Source organism: Pelmatolapia mariae, linkage group LG16_19, assembly GCF_036321145.2.
Source record: "Pelmatolapia mariae isolate MD_Pm_ZW linkage group LG16_19, Pm_UMD_F_2, whole genome shotgun sequence".
Lineage (NCBI taxonomy): Eukaryota > Metazoa > Chordata > Actinopteri > Cichliformes > Cichlidae > Pelmatolapia > Pelmatolapia mariae.
In genome coordinates this window covers 53,711,253-53,727,597 of record NC_086241.1, presented here as the reverse complement: position 1 = coordinate 53,727,597, position 16,345 = coordinate 53,711,253, and the positions used below count along the sequence as shown (strand labels likewise).

General features: G+C 39.6%; 2 protein-coding genes across 2 annotated transcripts; both read right to left on the bottom strand.

Annotated features, from left to right (window-relative positions):
• Positions 1-2,503: 2,503 nt before the first annotated feature.
• LOC134646360 (procathepsin L-like) lies at positions 2,504-4,689 on the bottom strand. The gene is made up of 7 exons (XM_063500232.1): positions 4,590-4,689; positions 4,197-4,339; positions 3,844-4,041; positions 3,564-3,755; positions 3,030-3,195; positions 2,809-2,914; positions 2,504-2,603 (listed from the first exon to the last, which is right to left on the bottom strand). The coding sequence occupies exons 1-7, from the start codon at positions 4,687-4,689 to the stop codon at positions 2,504-2,506; spliced, it is 1,005 nt and encodes a 334-aa protein (XP_063356302.1).
• Positions 4,690-12,005: 7,316 nt separating this feature from the next.
• LOC134646357 (procathepsin L-like) lies at positions 12,006-14,619 on the bottom strand. The gene is made up of 8 exons (XM_063500228.1): positions 14,518-14,619; positions 14,123-14,227; positions 13,730-13,872; positions 13,413-13,610; positions 13,128-13,319; positions 12,675-12,837; positions 12,463-12,568; positions 12,006-12,234 (listed from the first exon to the last, which is right to left on the bottom strand). Exons 2-8 carry the CDS (start codon positions 14,220-14,222, stop codon positions 12,135-12,137), a joined length of 1,002 nt encoding a protein of 333 aa, XP_063356298.1. The 5' UTR covers positions 14,223-14,227; positions 14,518-14,619; the 3' UTR covers positions 12,006-12,134.
• Between the last annotated feature and the right edge of the window lie 1,726 nt (positions 14,620-16,345).

Below are 16,345 nucleotides of genomic sequence, written 5' to 3'. Positions count from 1 at the left end.
AGACAGCTAATTTTCTTTGGTCTCAAGTAATTTTTGCAAATCTCAGTTCCATAAAATCCTTATCTTCAGTTTAGTTTAATCTAAGCAGCATATTTATTTAGTATTTAAAATCAAATCTACATTATGTCTGGGCCAACACTGGATACATTTACACATGGAGAGATATTTCACTACCAGGCCATGAGCTAACCATTACATGTGTTTACAGAGATTCAACTTTAATCTTTATCACTAAATATGAGCAAAAGTTCATGAGCAGGTCTATTATTAGGTGTAATAATAGAAACTGATGATTATGTATTTCTGTATTTTTATAAATTACATAAAATTGGTATGGATAAAGTATGAACGGATAAAACAAAAATGATTTTTCATAAACTGTGTTTTTATTTTGTGATGTACACTTGTTATTTATAGCGTGGTTTCAAAGCACAATATGAATGCTGAAGCTCTACTCTGAGCAGTGGTCAGGGTCCATGGTTTGAGTGATGAGCTCTGTCCACTCAGACTGGCTTCATAGCTCACTGAGCCCGCCTTCCTCCTCTGGTCTGCAGAGAGGCTCAGGGTGCTGCTCCAGCTATAGCAGCCATCTGTCCCTAAGACCTCCAGGCTGGTTGAAACCCCTGAGGATGTGTTGATACTCCTGTCAGGAGACAGACACACGCTCTACTTTTAAGATTAGGGGTAAACATTCATTTTTGAGAAACCATATAGTTATGGCTCGATCAGGTGACCCTGAATCCTCCCTTAGTTATGCTGAAATAGGCATAGGCTGCTGGGGGACTCCCATGATGCATTGATTTTTTCCTTTTCAGTCACCTTTTTCACTCACTATGTGTTAATAGACCTCTCTGCATTGAATCGTACTTGTTATTAATCTCTGGCTCTCTTCCACAGAATGTCTTTATCCTGTCTTCCTCTCTCACCCCAAATGGTCGCAGCAGATGGCCGCCCCTCCCTGAGCCTGGTTCTGCTGGAGGTTTCTTCCTGTTAAAAGGGAGTTTTTCCTTCCCACTGTCGCCAAAGTGCTTGCTCATAGGGGGTCATATGATTGTTGTGTATTTCTCTGTATGTATTATTGTAGGGTCTACCTCACAATATAAAGAGCCTTGAGGCGACTGTTCTTATGATTTGGCGCAATATAAATAAAATTGAATTGAATTGAATGACTTTTGATGACCGAGCCTATGGTACTTTTTGAGGATTGTAGTTCTCGTTAATGCTCATTAATTGTGTAAATGCTCAGAAAATAAAACAAGATTGGCACATTAATGCACTTTCAAACCCTTTTAAAAGTACCCATCTTGCTTCAGGTGTGGCATCCTCTGCCATTCTAGAATCAGCGATTGGAAAGCATTCAGTGAAGCTTCCTGCTTTCAGGATGACAGCTGCTCCAAGTTTGTCAACCAGCTGGTGCAGGTGTTGAGCCGTGCTTTTCCTCACTGCAGCACAGTGATGACTGAGAAAGGACAACATTAGACACACAACTCTGGGAACTGTATCGCTAGTTAAACAGAGCGCTCAGAATCCAAACATGGATGCAGTTTTCCACCTTGGCATCAAGCGCCCGATTGACCTCCTGATGAATAAAGTCACTGGAAGTCTGTGCAAGCTTCAGCAGTAGAGTTCGGCCTGCTTGAAAATATTCAGTGTTGAAAATTATATATACAGATTGCATGTATATAAATAATATTTTCTGTTATTACAGAAATACCAGAAATATCAAAATTAAAGGTAGCTTATTATCTGTAATTATGATTTTTAATGAACAAATTTAATCATAATTAATACACACTGTGAATTTCATATGTATAGAAGAACTCCTGTGACGTTTGTTATTTTTCAAGAAAAGTCATAATCATTGTGTTATAAACCTGTTCTAACTATCATTTGCTTTATTTCGGGTTTTCCTTAGCTTAAAAAAGTGTTTGGTTAGAGTATCTATCAAGTTTTGAGGTCACCAAAGAATCTGTTTGTCTCCATCAGCTGAAGAAACTGGAAAAATGTGATGTTTGTCACACACATTTTAAGCTAGCTAAATGCTGAAAGATATTGTTACCTTAAAATAATTGTTATTTTAATAATGGAGTGGAGAACAGTATGTATGTATCAATAATAACCATAGAAATTCTGTAAGTAATGCGATATCAAACGTCTTAACAAACTAAACCTGGACAACATTGGCTTTATTTATTGGGGAACACAAAAGTCTCCAGAAAACTAGGAATGCATCCCATGGGTGCTGAACATTTCTGCCTGGATGATGGATTGATCAACAGAGCACAGTTTCACAGTTTATTTATTTATTTTTTTACATGTATTTGCTGTACTTATACATTTATTCCATTAAACACCTTTGCAGGAAAAGAGAGCTTCTTAACACCACAAATAAAATTATGTTTAGTTACAAAACTCGCTTAAAAAGACTGAAATAAATTCTGGGCAAACCAGATTTTCTGTAAAATCAGAAGGAAAAACTGAGGATGGGTTTCTTCCGACCTCTTCAGACCAGAGGGTAGCTTGCTTGAGAAGCAATCCCACACTGGTTGGATTTGTTCCTGCTCATCTTAATGTATCCCTTGTCTCCCCATCTGAGACCCCAGCTGCAGAAAAAAAGAAATTACACAGTTTAACAACATTTAGCTGCTAAAAATCAATAGTGTTTACACTAACAGTCCAAAAGCATGTAGAGAAATAATGATCTGCATAAATAAGATGCCTTTACATATCTTTGTATCAGCACTCAGTGAATGTTAGAAGTAGTGAAGTGCATGAATTAAAATACGAGCATCACATGGGAGTAAATACCTGTTCTTGATCAGCCAGTAGTCATGTCCATTTTCTGTACCATAACCCACAGCCAGCACACCATGGTCCAATACTGTCTTGCTGCAGTCAGGGTCATCATACACTCCTGCAAATACATGTCAATTAAACTGAATAAAAGAACAAATGAAGCATTCCACATTTCTTTTCCAATTTAAAAATGTTTCTCTGCACTTTGCAAATATTTTTTTCAATATCTGCACCTGATTGGTAGAATTGGAATGAATTACGAGAAGCATCAATGCCAACAGATATCGGTCCGATAGTGGCCACAGCTTTCTTCAGGGTTTCTTCATTACTGGGTTTGACATGAACATAGCCAGTGCATTTGGCACCAATACCATCAGGCTTGTAACGGCATCGTTGACCCTAATACAGAGAACATATGCTATTATAAGTTTTTACTGTTGTGACACATTTATATTAGCAAACAGAGAGTTTACCAAAATACTGTGATGTTAAAAATAGATTTTGAAAGAAGTTAATAAAGTAGCTCATGCTGTGAGTTTTACAGGGCTTGGAGCTACCATATGTTTTGGCAGTACTGTACAGCCTCTCATGCATGGCCATTATTAACACCACTGTCTGAATGAGCTGATTTGCATTTATAATTCTGATATTTACAATATGATGATAGTCAGGTGGTAAAGACCATACTGCATATATTTAAGGTTCATGATTTAAATCACAGAAGAAACAGGTGTGTGTTTGTGTTTGACACATTGCTATGTATTTACCTTAGCCTTATAAGGGTAGGATGTCTCAGTGTCAATTCCTCCATTGGCTTGGATGTACTGAAGGGCCCGCTTCACTGATCCTCCATTGCAGCCATTGTTGCCAAAACTGTGAGAGCAGTCCATTAACTGCTGCTCACTCAGAGACACCAGCTTTCCTGTTTTCCTGAAGTGCTGACCCTCCAGAACACCAGTCTGCAGTAAGGATGATTCAGCTTCAAACCAGACAACAGTTTCTGTTTCCCAATGTTTTTCCAAAGAACACAAAATTGTATGTACTCACTGTACTGAAGGCCCAGCAGGAGCCACACTGCTTCTGATCCTTGACTTCAGTGACATATCCCTTATCCCTCCAGTCAACAGTGTCGGGCAGATCAGTACCTTCAGGCAGGCCAAGGAAGGTAGAGCCACGCTGAGGCAGAGAAACATTGAAGGTGTGAAGGCAACCCTGGGAAACCAGCTGTTTGTACTCTTCATGGTCCTGGTAAAAAGCAACAAAGTTCATGGGTTTTTATGCAAAAAGTTTTTTGTTTTTGTTTTTTGTATCATCACATGCTAATTATATCGAAAAATACTGATGACAACTTAAATGGTTAATTGGTAAAATCTAAATGATATGTCTTTTTTTGCACATACCATATCAGCAAAGTGTGTCATCCCAAGGCGGTAGGATTTCAAACCCTGGTCTGCCAAGATGTTGTGCATTAGCACAAATTTGCGGTTGTTGAGCCAAACCTGCTTCCGGTGAGCCTCACCTGACTCAGAGTCATATGACTTTTCTACCAATTGGAAAAGGAAATTATGGGGAAAAAAGAACAAAGGAAAGTTAATCATTTTGTATTTTAAACCCGCTAACATATTTCCTTTATTTCCAGTTTTATAATCTTTAGCACAAGTAAAAATACAGGTGAGCTCATCTTTCTTTCTAAATTTGAGGCTTGCACAGTATCTTAAAAAACATAAAACATGATCAGAAGCTTCTGACAAAAAGAAAAAATCAAAGAGGAGAGAAAGAGTCTGCTGTCTCACCAAATTTCAGTTTCCAAGCGTGAAACTCCAGATCTTCCAGAGAGATGCTGGCACAGCTGGATACAGCCAGAACAGCAGAAACAACAAGCAGCAACTTCATCTTGACTGAATACAAACAGAAAAGAAAGAAATCCTTTGTGCCTTACAGGAAACTTATGTTTCTGATGAAAACTGATTTTATTTTTTATTCTTTCTTGGTAATACATGTTTTAAAATGCTTTTGGTCATAATATTACATGCCACTTTCATTTGACAATATCCACTTTGTCCCATTTTATTTGGGAGTTTCTATGTTACCTCCTCCAGAAATGTTTTTCTGAAATTAATAATTGTTTTGTTTTGTTTTTTCCATCATAATAACTGAAAAGTGTATTTACACTTTTACAACTAAACTACATGTTTAGTTATCTGTGCTGTAGTTACTTACCTGTCTCAGTGTCCGTATCTGTTGTGCAGAGTGTAGTATAATCACCTGTGGTTGATATAGGTCTGCGTCAGAGAGGAGTTCTTATATAGTGGGCTACTAGCATGACTGCAGTATTCCAGGTCAGCACAGGTGTTTGTAAAGAAAGTGAAAGAACGTGAAGCAGTGGAACAGAAAAAGGTGGAGCTGTACATTAACAGTCTGTTACAGTCTCAGTCTACATTAACTCAGGCATCCAGGACACTGTAGTTTAAAATGAAGGCAACAACTTTTTGGTTAACAAAACCAAACAAAAGAACAAAACATAAAGCAAAAAGAAATGCAATTGCCTTCATTTCAAGAGTTTACAGAAGATCACATGACATTACTCACTTAAGGAAACATTTTATTTATGCTCACTCAGCAATAACAAGGAGCGCAACAGTCATGAATGATCTCTTCTGTAATTTGTTACAGATATTGACAAGTTTCAAAAGAGGTTGTCAAAGAATTTTTGGCTTTTCCACCTCTCACCATTGTTGAATGGAAGTTAGATGATAAGGTGGAGGAACCTTCATGACAGTCAGCATTCATTATTCTTCTTTGCTCTCAAGTAGTTTTTGCAAATCTCAGTCCCAGACTCTAAAGTATTATTTCGTATTTGAGAGAAAGATCAACTGAGTTTATTTGACATTTAAGAAGCCATAGAAACAATTATTATCTGAGACCCCATGTCAAGAACAATTTATTTTGAATTATTTAGCAAGCTGGAAGTATTTTATGTCAGACAAAATATAAATTACATGTGACATATTGCCACAGGAAATGAGGTTGAAATGTGCTCTGTCTCATGTTATCTATAAAAGCTCAGCTTGTCTTTAAACCATATTCTCAGCCAACTTGATGTGTCTGAAAAACTACGAGTAAAATAAAACAAGTTATTCATAACATTACAACACCTTTCACATATTTTGAGGAGATTACAATTTATTGTCAAACACAAGGGATGGGAAGTTAATCTAGTTCATTAAACACAATTAATCTGCAACCTCGAATACTTTGAGGACTTCCTTAATCCCACTGACACGTCTTCCGTGGAGGAAGCAGAGTCAGGGGACGAGGGAGACAACTCATCTATATCTGGGGGTGAGGTCACTGAGGTAGTTAAACAATTCCTTGGTGGCAGAGCCCCTGGGGTGGATGAGGTTTGGCCTGAGTTCCTGAACCCCCTGGATGTTGTAGGGCTGTCTTAATTGACACGCCTCAACAATGCTGCGTGGAGATTAGGGGCAGTACCTCTGCCCCTGGTGGTTCCCATCTTTAAGAAAGGGGACCGGAGGGTGTGTTCCAACTATAGGGGGATCACACTCCTCAGCCTCCCTGGGAAAGTCTATGCCAGTGTGCTGAAAATGAGAGTCTGTCTGTTAGTAAAACAATACAGTTTTCATCCTGGTCATGGAACACAGGACCAGTTCTTTATCCTCTCGAGGATACTTGAAGGTGCATGGGAGTTTGCCCAACCAGTCTACATGTGCTTTGTGGACTTGGAGAAGGCATTCGACCATGTCCCTCAGACTGTCCTGTAGGAGGTGCTTCAGGAGTATGGGGTCTCTTGCCCATTGCTATGGGCCATTCGATCCTTATAAAACCGTTGCAGGAGCTTGGTCTGCATAGCCAGCAATAAGGCAGACTTGTTTCCAATAGGTGATGGAGTCTGCAAGGGCTGCACTTTGTCACTGATTCTGTTTGTAATTTTTATGGCTATAATTTCTATGCGTAGCCAAGTGGCGGAAGGCTTTCACATGGGTGGTCTCCAAATCTCATCTCTGCTTTTTGCAGATGATGTGGATCTGTTTGGTTCAACAGGCGATGGCCTCCGGCTCACACTGGAACAGTTCGCAGAGTGTGAAGAGGTGGGAATGGTAATCAGCACCTCCAAATCTGAGGCCATGGTCCTTGGCCAGAAAAGGGTGGAGTGCCCAATCTGGGTCAGGGACGCGTTCCTGTTCTAAGTGGAGGAGTTTAAGTATTTTGGGGTCTTGTTCACGAGTGACAGGAGAAGGGAGCGGGAGATTGACAGACATATTGGTGCTGTGGCTGCAGTGATGTGGACGCTGTACCAGTCTGTTGTGGTGAAGAGACAGCCGAGTGTAAAAGCAAACTTTTTTTACCAGTCGAATTACGTCCCTTCCCTCACCTATGGTCACAAGCTGTGGGCAGTGACCGAAATAATGAAATCATGGATACAAGCGGCAGAAATGGGCTTCCTCCGAAGGGTGGCTGGCTACTCCCTTAGAGATAGTGGAGTTTGGCCATCCAGGAGGGCCTCAGAGCAGAGCCACTGCTCCTCCACATTGAAAGGACCCAGTTAAGGTGGTTTGGGCATCTGATAAGGATGCCTCCAGGCCGCCTCCTGGGTGAGGTGTTCCAGGCATGTCCCACAGGCAAGAGGCCACGGGGAAGACCCTGGACACACTGGAGGAATTATAAGTATCGGCTGGACTTGGAATGCCATGGTGATCCCCTGGACAAGGTAGAGGAGAGAGAGGAGGATAAAGATAGAGGATAAAAGTAGAGAATAAAGTCAAAAGTTCTTTCCCCAGGTGCATGACCAGTCATTCTTTCCCCTCACCCCTAACTGGTTGAGGCAGACTGACATCACCCCTTGAACCAGGTTCTGCTGGTAGTTTCTTCCCATTAACAGGGAGGCCTTAAGGTGACCAAATGGCTTTACTCAAGAGGCCAAACACCCAATAATCCCATAGTGCCACCTATAGGACAACCTGAGAGACCAGGTCAAATCCCTTCTCTAAGCCCACAAAACACATGTAGACCGGGTGGGCAAACTCCTAAACTCAAAAAGCTGATTCAACATTCTTTGACCAGGAACCACATTGTTCCTCTTTAATCTGAGGTTCAACTAACAGGTGAAATCTCCCAACATTAAGCTTCCCATGGAGGCTGAGGAGAGTGATGGAGAGATAGATGTAGCACATCCTCAGGCACCACTGCTTCCCACTTAGAAGCATGCCAAGCCAACTCTACAACATCCTGAGCCTTTAGGAATTCTTTCCCCTACTCATTCGCCTAACAATTTTCCAGAGTCGCTTTGAGACTATCGCTCGAGTCACGTTCCACTTGGCAGCTGCCTCCATTCAGACTCAGTTTATCCATTCTCCCTCAGAATGCTGTTGAAGTTTTGCTGGGGGTAGGAGTTGAAGATCTATCAGACCAGGGCTTCTTCCAGACACTCTCAGGGCACCCAAAAGGTCCAGCATCCTCCCACGCCATCTGATCCAGCTCATAACCAAGTAACGATTAGTTGGCAGCACACCACCTCTCTTCTCCTGAGTGTCCAGAACATAAGGCGTATCTGATAATACAATTACAAAGCTGATCAACCTGTGGTTGTCTTGGTGTCACTTGTGGGCATCTGAATGTGGTGTTTGTTATGGAAAACTGTCATTTGCACTGAAATCTAATAAACAGACTACCATTCGGGTTCACATCAGGTAGGCTGATCCATAACCATAGAAGGGCCTACCTTTAATGGCTTGTTTTAATTAAGTAGGAGTGTCATTATGGTATTTTATAATGCTATTTCCTCAGGCAGAATCAGATTTCTCAAAATGCATAGCTAACCTCACCTGATCCAACAATAACGGATAGAGTTACTTAGTGAGAGTTGTTAAGCTTTGAACTGAAAGTGGAATAATTCTTAGTTGACAATAATATGAGCTTCTGTCACATAATTTAGGGAGGGTGCTGCTGCTGCTGCTTCGCTCTCTCCGGCTTTTTTTCTGAATGATGCAAACAAAAAAAACCTTTCATTTCACAGTTGCCAGGGCCCCTCTTAGGTGGTGACTTCCACTTCACCCACTACAACCACTGATAACAAATGTGAGAAACAGCTTCTTCTCTGAAACTGTCAGACTTAAACTCTGCCAAACTTTTTCTCGAACAAATACAGACATACCAGGGACTCACTATGTGCAATAACAATTTTCAGGTAATAAACCCTTGTTGTGTGCAATAAAGATCTATATCAGTACACAGGTTTTTGCACACCAACAACCATTGCATTTCAAATTGTTCATGTGTTATTTATATCTTTTTTCCTTATCTCTTTTTTTTTGGGGGGGGGGGGGGGGGGGGTTACAGTTAGGTGGGGATATGTGTCTTCTCTTGTGTTGCGTTTTGTTTTGATTTTTAAATTTTTATTTTATTTTATTTATGATTTCGTTCTCAATATGTTGATAACATATAATATATATTATAATAATTATAATCTAGTATAATATATAATAATAATTTTACCTATAAAGTAAATTAAGTAATTACAAGAAAGCTTTCCATTTCCATTTTATGAAATGTCACTTATCAGTTATAAGATTAGATTATTTAAAAAAAAAAAAAAACCTCATCAAATCTCCATCTCTGAGAGTGCCACAGAGTCGCATTTCTTTTTGCGCTTTGAAAAATAAAGCAACACGTTTGATGAACAACCTCTAGCGCCCTCTTGTGACGCCCCCTTGTATTGCCTTTAAGATTGCACTAGAAACTGCAGAATGTGACCATTTTGTTATTTGTTTCTAAGGCTATTTCACCACAGTGGCAAGTTCGCATTATTCAGCTATAACTGAGCCAAGCCAAATCTTCATGCTGCTTACAACTGCATGTGTCTTCTCTCTTTTCCATTTTTTTCTGGGATAATTCAGTGTTCTCTCTCTGACTTTGATGCATTTTCTCTCCCTGACTTATTCTCTGGCGAATATTTGAATTTCATCACTTTTAAACATGTAGATAAATCTCTTTACCATCAGAGTTTTATATGACATTTCAAGTGGAAGCAGGATTGTTCAACAGGAGAAGTCCATCTGCTTTATGACAAACTATTCCACCGTGTAAAACTGAATTGTGTGTGCAGCTGAATTGTGTGTGCAGCTGAACTATATGGTGTGCAGACCACTGTTGTGGAAGTTTTTCCACTTAAATAAAGCCTGCAGACGAGCGGTGAGCGGTAGCTAACATTCTTTAATCCAGACACACAAAGACAACGGACAACCAAGCTTGTGGAGAGCCTGCATGTCCGCGGGACAGACGGTCAGCAGAGTTCTCCCTGAGCCTAGCATGGCTCTCAGTTTAAATACCTTCTTCAGGAACAAAAGGCAGTACACAGCTGTTTCACACCTTAAGGTTCACACTCCCTTGCTACCTCCCAGAGTCCTTGAAGAGACAAAAGACTCTTCCTGTGGAGTGGTCTGCTCCCCCCCAACTTCCCTCTTACAGTATGGGTGTCAGACATGTTAAAATCCAGTGGCACCAAGGCATTATACAATAAAACAATGTGATTAGTACATAAGTGAAAGAAATTCCATTACACCACAAACTATTATCTACCATCAGATCCTGATGGTCACTGTTTTTTGTTTTGTTTGGCTTTTTGCTTTTGTTTTTTGTTTTTGGGTTTGTTTGTTTTGTTTTGTTTTTTTGTTTTTTTTTGTTTTGTTTTTGTTTTTTTTTGGGGGGGGGGGGGGGGGGGGGGTTCCATGACAGCCCTACTTACCAACACTGACCTGTCCAGGATTTTCATCTAGATTTTGAAAAACACAAAATTGTTCCACTTCACTTTGTTTAAAAGGCTTTTTAGAATTTGAAAAACATAAATCCTGCAACCAGTCATAAGATTATTGGGTATAAAAAGAGCATTTTAGAAAGACAGAGTTTCTCAGACGTAACAATAGACAAAGGTTGATCAATATACAAAAAATGTACAATTTGTGGAAAATTGCAGAAAATTGTAAAGACTTATCATCAAAATCTGGAATCTGGAGAAATATTTTAGAAGTCTTTTAGAATCTGATTAAGTAAAATAAACATTCCTTTCCCAAATCTGAGATGTCAACTCCTGATTTATTCTTTCTGCAGGAATGGATTACAGAAAATAAAACTAAATTGAATTGAATCAACTTTTAAATTTGTCAGGGTGACCCAGTGTTTTGAGTTTTGTACTCTTATTGAGCTTCAATGTCATCATGGTTGATGACTGCTAGTGTTTTGGTTTCTGTTCTGTACTTCTCGCTTTCTAGTTCCTTTTTGTCTTGTGATTGCTAGTTCTTAGGTTTTGGTTCCTGTGCCCGTCATGTTTAGTGTAGGTTTGCAGTTTCTTACTCTTGTCCCTGTCCTCTGTGTTCCCTCTGTTCACTGTGTAGTCCGTGCTGCTGTGCCTGTCATGTGCTTCCTGTTTTATTTTGATAGTCCCTGTCCTGTGTGCAGTGTGTCTAGCTTTGCTTCTCCTTAGTCTCATTAGGTCTGATTTGTCTCAACTGTGTTTCCACCTGTTCCCCTTCCTCTCATTGTCCTGCTCGCATTCTATGCCCTGTGTTTCTCTCTGTTTCTGGTTGCGTTGTGCCCTCACCGTGCAGAGTTTTCTCCCATCGTGTTCCTGTCTTAATTCTAATGCATAGTTCCTGGTTGTCCTGGTTCATGTTTCTTAGTTTTTAGTTTCTTGAGTCCACTTTAGTCCTAGTTTTTATGTTTGAGGTTTTGGTTTGGTTTTTTGTGAGTTTATTTTATGTAAAGTTTTCCCAGTAATAAAGCTGTTGCTTTAAATTATTCCATCTCTGAGTCCTGGGTTTGGGTCCTACAACCTGGCGGCCACACCACACAGCATGACAAAATTTGCCTTCCACTCTAAATACAAATCACAACTGTTTCAGAATATTATTATTCACTTGAAAAATCCTTTGCTAGCTGAGTTTTTTTTTTCTGGACCCTGTTTTCTGATTTGGTAATTATTTTAAAAAATGTAAAAAAAATAAATAAATACAATCTATCAATCTTTGTTGACAGTCTATAGTCTGAAAGTGTCCAAAATGTCTCCAGAAAGCTAGAAATTTACCCACAGGTGCTGAACATTTCTGCCTGGATGATGGATTGATCAACAGACCACAGTTTCACAGTTGATTTATTTTTGCATGTATTTACAGTATTTATAAATTTATTAGCACAATTGCAGGAAAAGAGAGCTTCTTAACACCACAAATAAAATGATTTTTAGTTACATAACCCAGTTAAAAACACTGAAATAAATTTCTGTCAAATCAGAAGAAAAAAATGAGGATAGGCTTCTTCCCACCTCTTCAGACCAGAGGGTAGCTTGCTTTAGAAGCAATCCCACACTGGTTGGATTTGTTCCTGCTCATCTTTATGTATCCTTTCTCTCCCCATCCAAGGCCGAAGCTACAGGAAAGAACAAATGAGCAACATTTAGCAGCAAAAAATGAATAGCGTCCACACTAGACATAAGGACCTGCATAAATAATATGCATTTACATGTGTGTGCGTGTGTGTGTGTGTGTGTGTGTGTGTGTGTGTGTGTGTGTGTGTGTGTGTGTGTGTATCAGCACTCACTGTTAGAAAAAGTGAACTGCATGAATTCAAATATGAGCATCACATGTGGGTATTTACCTGTTCTTGACCAGCCAGTAGTCATGTCCATTTTCTGTACCATAACCCACAGCCAGCATAGCATGGCTGAACCATGAGGTTATACATGAAGGCTCATCATACACTCCTAGAAATATATGTCAGTTAGACAAATGAAGCACTTCACATTTGATCGTTTTTAATTTAAAGGTTTCATGACACTTTCCAAGTATTTTTTTTTTCAGTGTGTGCACCTGATTGGTAGAACTGAAACGACTCGTGAGAAGCATCCATGGCAATAGATATCGGTCCAATGGTGGCCACAGCCTCCTTCAGAGCATCTTCATTCGGACTTACATCAACATAGCCGGTACACGTGGCACCAACAGTTTCAGGGTTGTAATGGCAATTTCCTTCCTAATACAGAAAAAAAGATGCTATAATTTATTGTGTTAGTCATAATTATATTCACAAAAAGAGCATTTAGAAACCACCGTGATCTTAAAAATGTGTTTTGAAAGAAGCCAGTAAAGTAGCTAATGCTGTGGGCTTCATGTGGCTTGGAGCTAATATGTGTTTTGGAAGTACACAACTTCATTCACTTTCATGATTAATAACACTGTCTGAATGAGCTGATTTACACTTCTACTTCTTATATTAGTATTATGATTGTCAGGTAAAGGTAATTATTTTTTCATAATGCTTACCTTGGCCTCATAAGGGTAGGATGCCTCAGTGTCAATTCCTCCAGTTGCTTGGATGTACTTGAAGGCCCAGTCCATCCAGCCTCCATTGCAGCCCATGTTGCCAAAGCTCTGAGAGCAGTCGACCAACTGCTGCTTACTCAGAGACACCAGCTTTCCTGTCTTCCTGAAGTTCTGACCCTCCAGTGCACCAATCTGCAATAAGAATGAGTCTATTTGAACCCAGACAACAGTTGAACAAACTTCAGATTTTACACAATTAAAGAACACTGGGGCTTATGTACTCACTGCACTGAAGGCCCAGCAGGAGCCACACTGCATCTGATTCTGGACATCGGTGACATATCCCTTATCCCTCCAGTCAACAGTGTCAGGTAGATGAGTACCTTCAGGTAGCCGAAGGAAGGTAGAGCCACGGTGATGCAGAGAAGTATTGAAGGAGCCAAGGCAGCCCCGGGAAACCAGCCTTTTGTACTCTTCATTTTCCTGGTCAAGAGGGACCAAATTTATCAGTTTTTAGTTCAAAAGTTTGTTTTTTGTTTCTGTTTTTTTAACCTTACAATTACAACTAAAAATATTGATGACACATCTTTTTCTGCATATACCATGTCAGCAAAGTGGGTCATCCCAAGGCGGTAGGACTTCAAACCCTGGTCTGCCAAGATGTTGTGCACTACAACAAGTTTGCGGTTGTTGAGCCAGATTTGTTTCCGGTGAGCCTCCTCTGACTCAGAGTCATATGACTTTTCTGCATATTGAAAAATGAAAATATGAGAAACAGAATAAAGGAAAATCTATTAATGAATTTTAGGCAAAATGCATATTTCCCTTTGTTTCCACAGTTTTCCAAGTTTGAGGCTTGTATTGTATCTTAATGTCAGCAGAACACAATTAAAAAACAAAAGGTTTACATCAAAGAGGAGAGGCTTGTACAGTATTTAAAAAGCACAGAAAGGGATCAACAGCAATAAAAAGACTAAAAGAGTCTGCTGTCTCACCAAACTTGAGTTTCCAGGCATGAAACTCCAGATCTTCCAGAGAGATGCTGGCACAGCTGGATACAGCCAAAACAGCAGCAACAACAAGCAGCAACTTCATCTTGACTGAACACAAGCAGAAAAAGACAGAAATCCTTTGTGACATACAGGAAACCACACAGGCAGTTTCGATTTTTTTTTTAATGACAGCTTTAAAACGCACTCTGTCGTAATGTTGTATGTCACTTTCATAGCGTCACACTATTCACTTTGATTTTTTCTTCGACTATTTGTTTCACATTTCCCACCAGTTCTTTCCAAAATGAATGATTCTCTGCTTTTTTTCATTAACACATTGCTGAAAAGTGTATTCATAATTGTCTACATGTCTAGTTAACTCTACTGTAGCTACTTACCTGTACCGCCTGACTCAGTCTGACTGATAACCACCTGTGGTTGATATACGTCTGTGTCAGAGGGAGCTTGTTTATATAGCCGACTATAATATGACTGCAGTACTCCAGTCAGGTCAGGACAGCACGGAAACAAAAAGTGTCAAGCACTGAAGTAAAAAAGGGTGGAGCTAAACATTGAGAGTGAAAATAATTTTCCAAAGAGGAAGTCACAGAGTGTTTGGCTTTCCCCCACAGTGTTAACTGGAAGTTAGTCATGTGGACGAACCTTAATGACAGTCAGAATTCTTTGGGGGGGTTTTCTCTCAAGTAGCTTTTGCAAATTTCTGAGGAGTGTTTGAGATCACTGAAAAAACACTCCCAAACTTAAATATGTTGTACTGTGTTTCTCTCTCCTGCAGGTCTACTTACAAAAACCATGCTGTTACTTTGCTAAAAGCCACAGAAGCAGTCAGTATGTGTCCACATTTCAAACTTTTTGAACAACATAAAATGTTTATTTTGAATTGTTTAAGCCAACTGTATTATGTCTTATGGTATATATAAAGACACTGAGTTCTTATACATAACATGTATAAAAACTCAGCTTGTCTTTGAGAAATATTTTTAATTGATGTGTCTGAAAAACTACAAATAAAATAAAGCAACTCAAACAAGCAAGTGGACATATATTGAATCTACTACATGAAACGCAGTTGTAAATCAAGTTGTTTAATTAACAAGTCGCAACCTGACTTTGACCTTAGATTTGTTTTTTTGAGCAGAAATACCTTCCTCATGTGTATGACTCGTGATTATTTCCCATCACCTCAAACCAGTCGAGGTAGTCTGACATCAGTCCCAGAGGTTACTTCTGCTGAAGATTTCTTCCTGTTAGGCAACTGTTGGTATACAGCAACACTAGCTGAATGATTTGATTTGCATCTCCAACTGCTATTTAGCAACATAACAATAGTCATTTGTTATGAAGACCTGTAGAGTCAAAGATTATGATCAGGGATTTTTCTGCACATATCAAATGACCTACGTCACCTGGCCACATAACTGTTTGTCAGTGACTTGTCCAAAATGTATGAGGCTCTAATTAAGAACTATGTATAAAAATTACTATAATTAAAGTAAAATGTTTCTTAAACTCAATGAATTAAAGGTGAAAGTCTGCACTTCAGTCACATTTTGAGTGTTTGATTTAAAATGATATGGATGGACAAAACCAGATGAATTGTGTCTCTGTCCAACAAATTACGTGTATGTGACATTACTCTGACATAGAGTTTGCTTCATCTGTGTAGAGAATCTGTTCTTAGTCTTCTTCTTTCTCAGGTTTCTGATGCCTGAGCTGTTTACTAAGCACACAGTCAGTGTACATCTCATGGATCTTTGTTGTTTCATCCTGGACAGTGTTTTTGACACTCACCAATCCTCAGCCACCTTCCTTCTGCTTAGGAGCTTCCTTGTCCTCACATCTGTGGCTTCTATCTCCTCCTTTGGCCAGGTTATTACTGTAGAGGGTATCTCACAACTGGCAGGGCGTAGGTTTTGATTGCCCAGATCTTGTCCTATCCATTCAGTTGACTGACTAATAATAGCAACTTCGTTGTGGTTCCCATTCACTGTGGGATTTCCAGGTACTTCTAGCTATTCTCAGTGTCTGGATTTTTGCCTTCTGGCAGTGGACCTCCTCAGTTCTGATTACTTTCCATCTCACTACAACCTCACATTAACCCCTAACTGTACTCATTTTCTTGTTTATGTTTGCAAAATTAGCCTCTGTAATGTAGGCAACAGATAGAGCTGTTTTTGTTTTTAACTCTCCCTCTTTTTATGTGTT

Bases quoted from the DNA above. Each gene is read 5' to 3' on its own strand.
- LOC134646360 (XM_063500232.1), bottom strand. From the start codon at position 4,689: ATGAAGTTGCTGCTTGTTGTTTCTGCTGTTCTGGCTGTATCCAGCTGT. The intron at 4,340-4,589 runs GTGAGACAGCAG...TCCAATTGGTAG, and splicing joins CGCTTGGAAACTGAAATTTG to AAAAGTCATATGACTCTGAG. The intron at 2,604-2,808 runs GTATTTACTCCC...TTTTTTCTGCAG, and splicing joins TACTGGCTGATCAAGAACAG to CTGGGGTCTCAGATGGGGAG.
- LOC134646357 (XM_063500228.1), bottom strand. From the start codon at position 14,222: ATGAAGTTGCTGCTTGTTGTTGCTGCTGTTTTGGCTGTATCCAGCTGT. The intron at 12,838-13,127 runs GTAAGCATTATG...TTTCTGTATTAG, and splicing joins CCTACCCTTATGAGGCCAAG to GAAGGAAATTGCCATTACAA. The intron at 12,235-12,462 runs GTAAATACCCAC...TCTTTCCTGTAG, and splicing joins TACTGGCTGGTCAAGAACAG to CTTCGGCCTTGGATGGGGAG.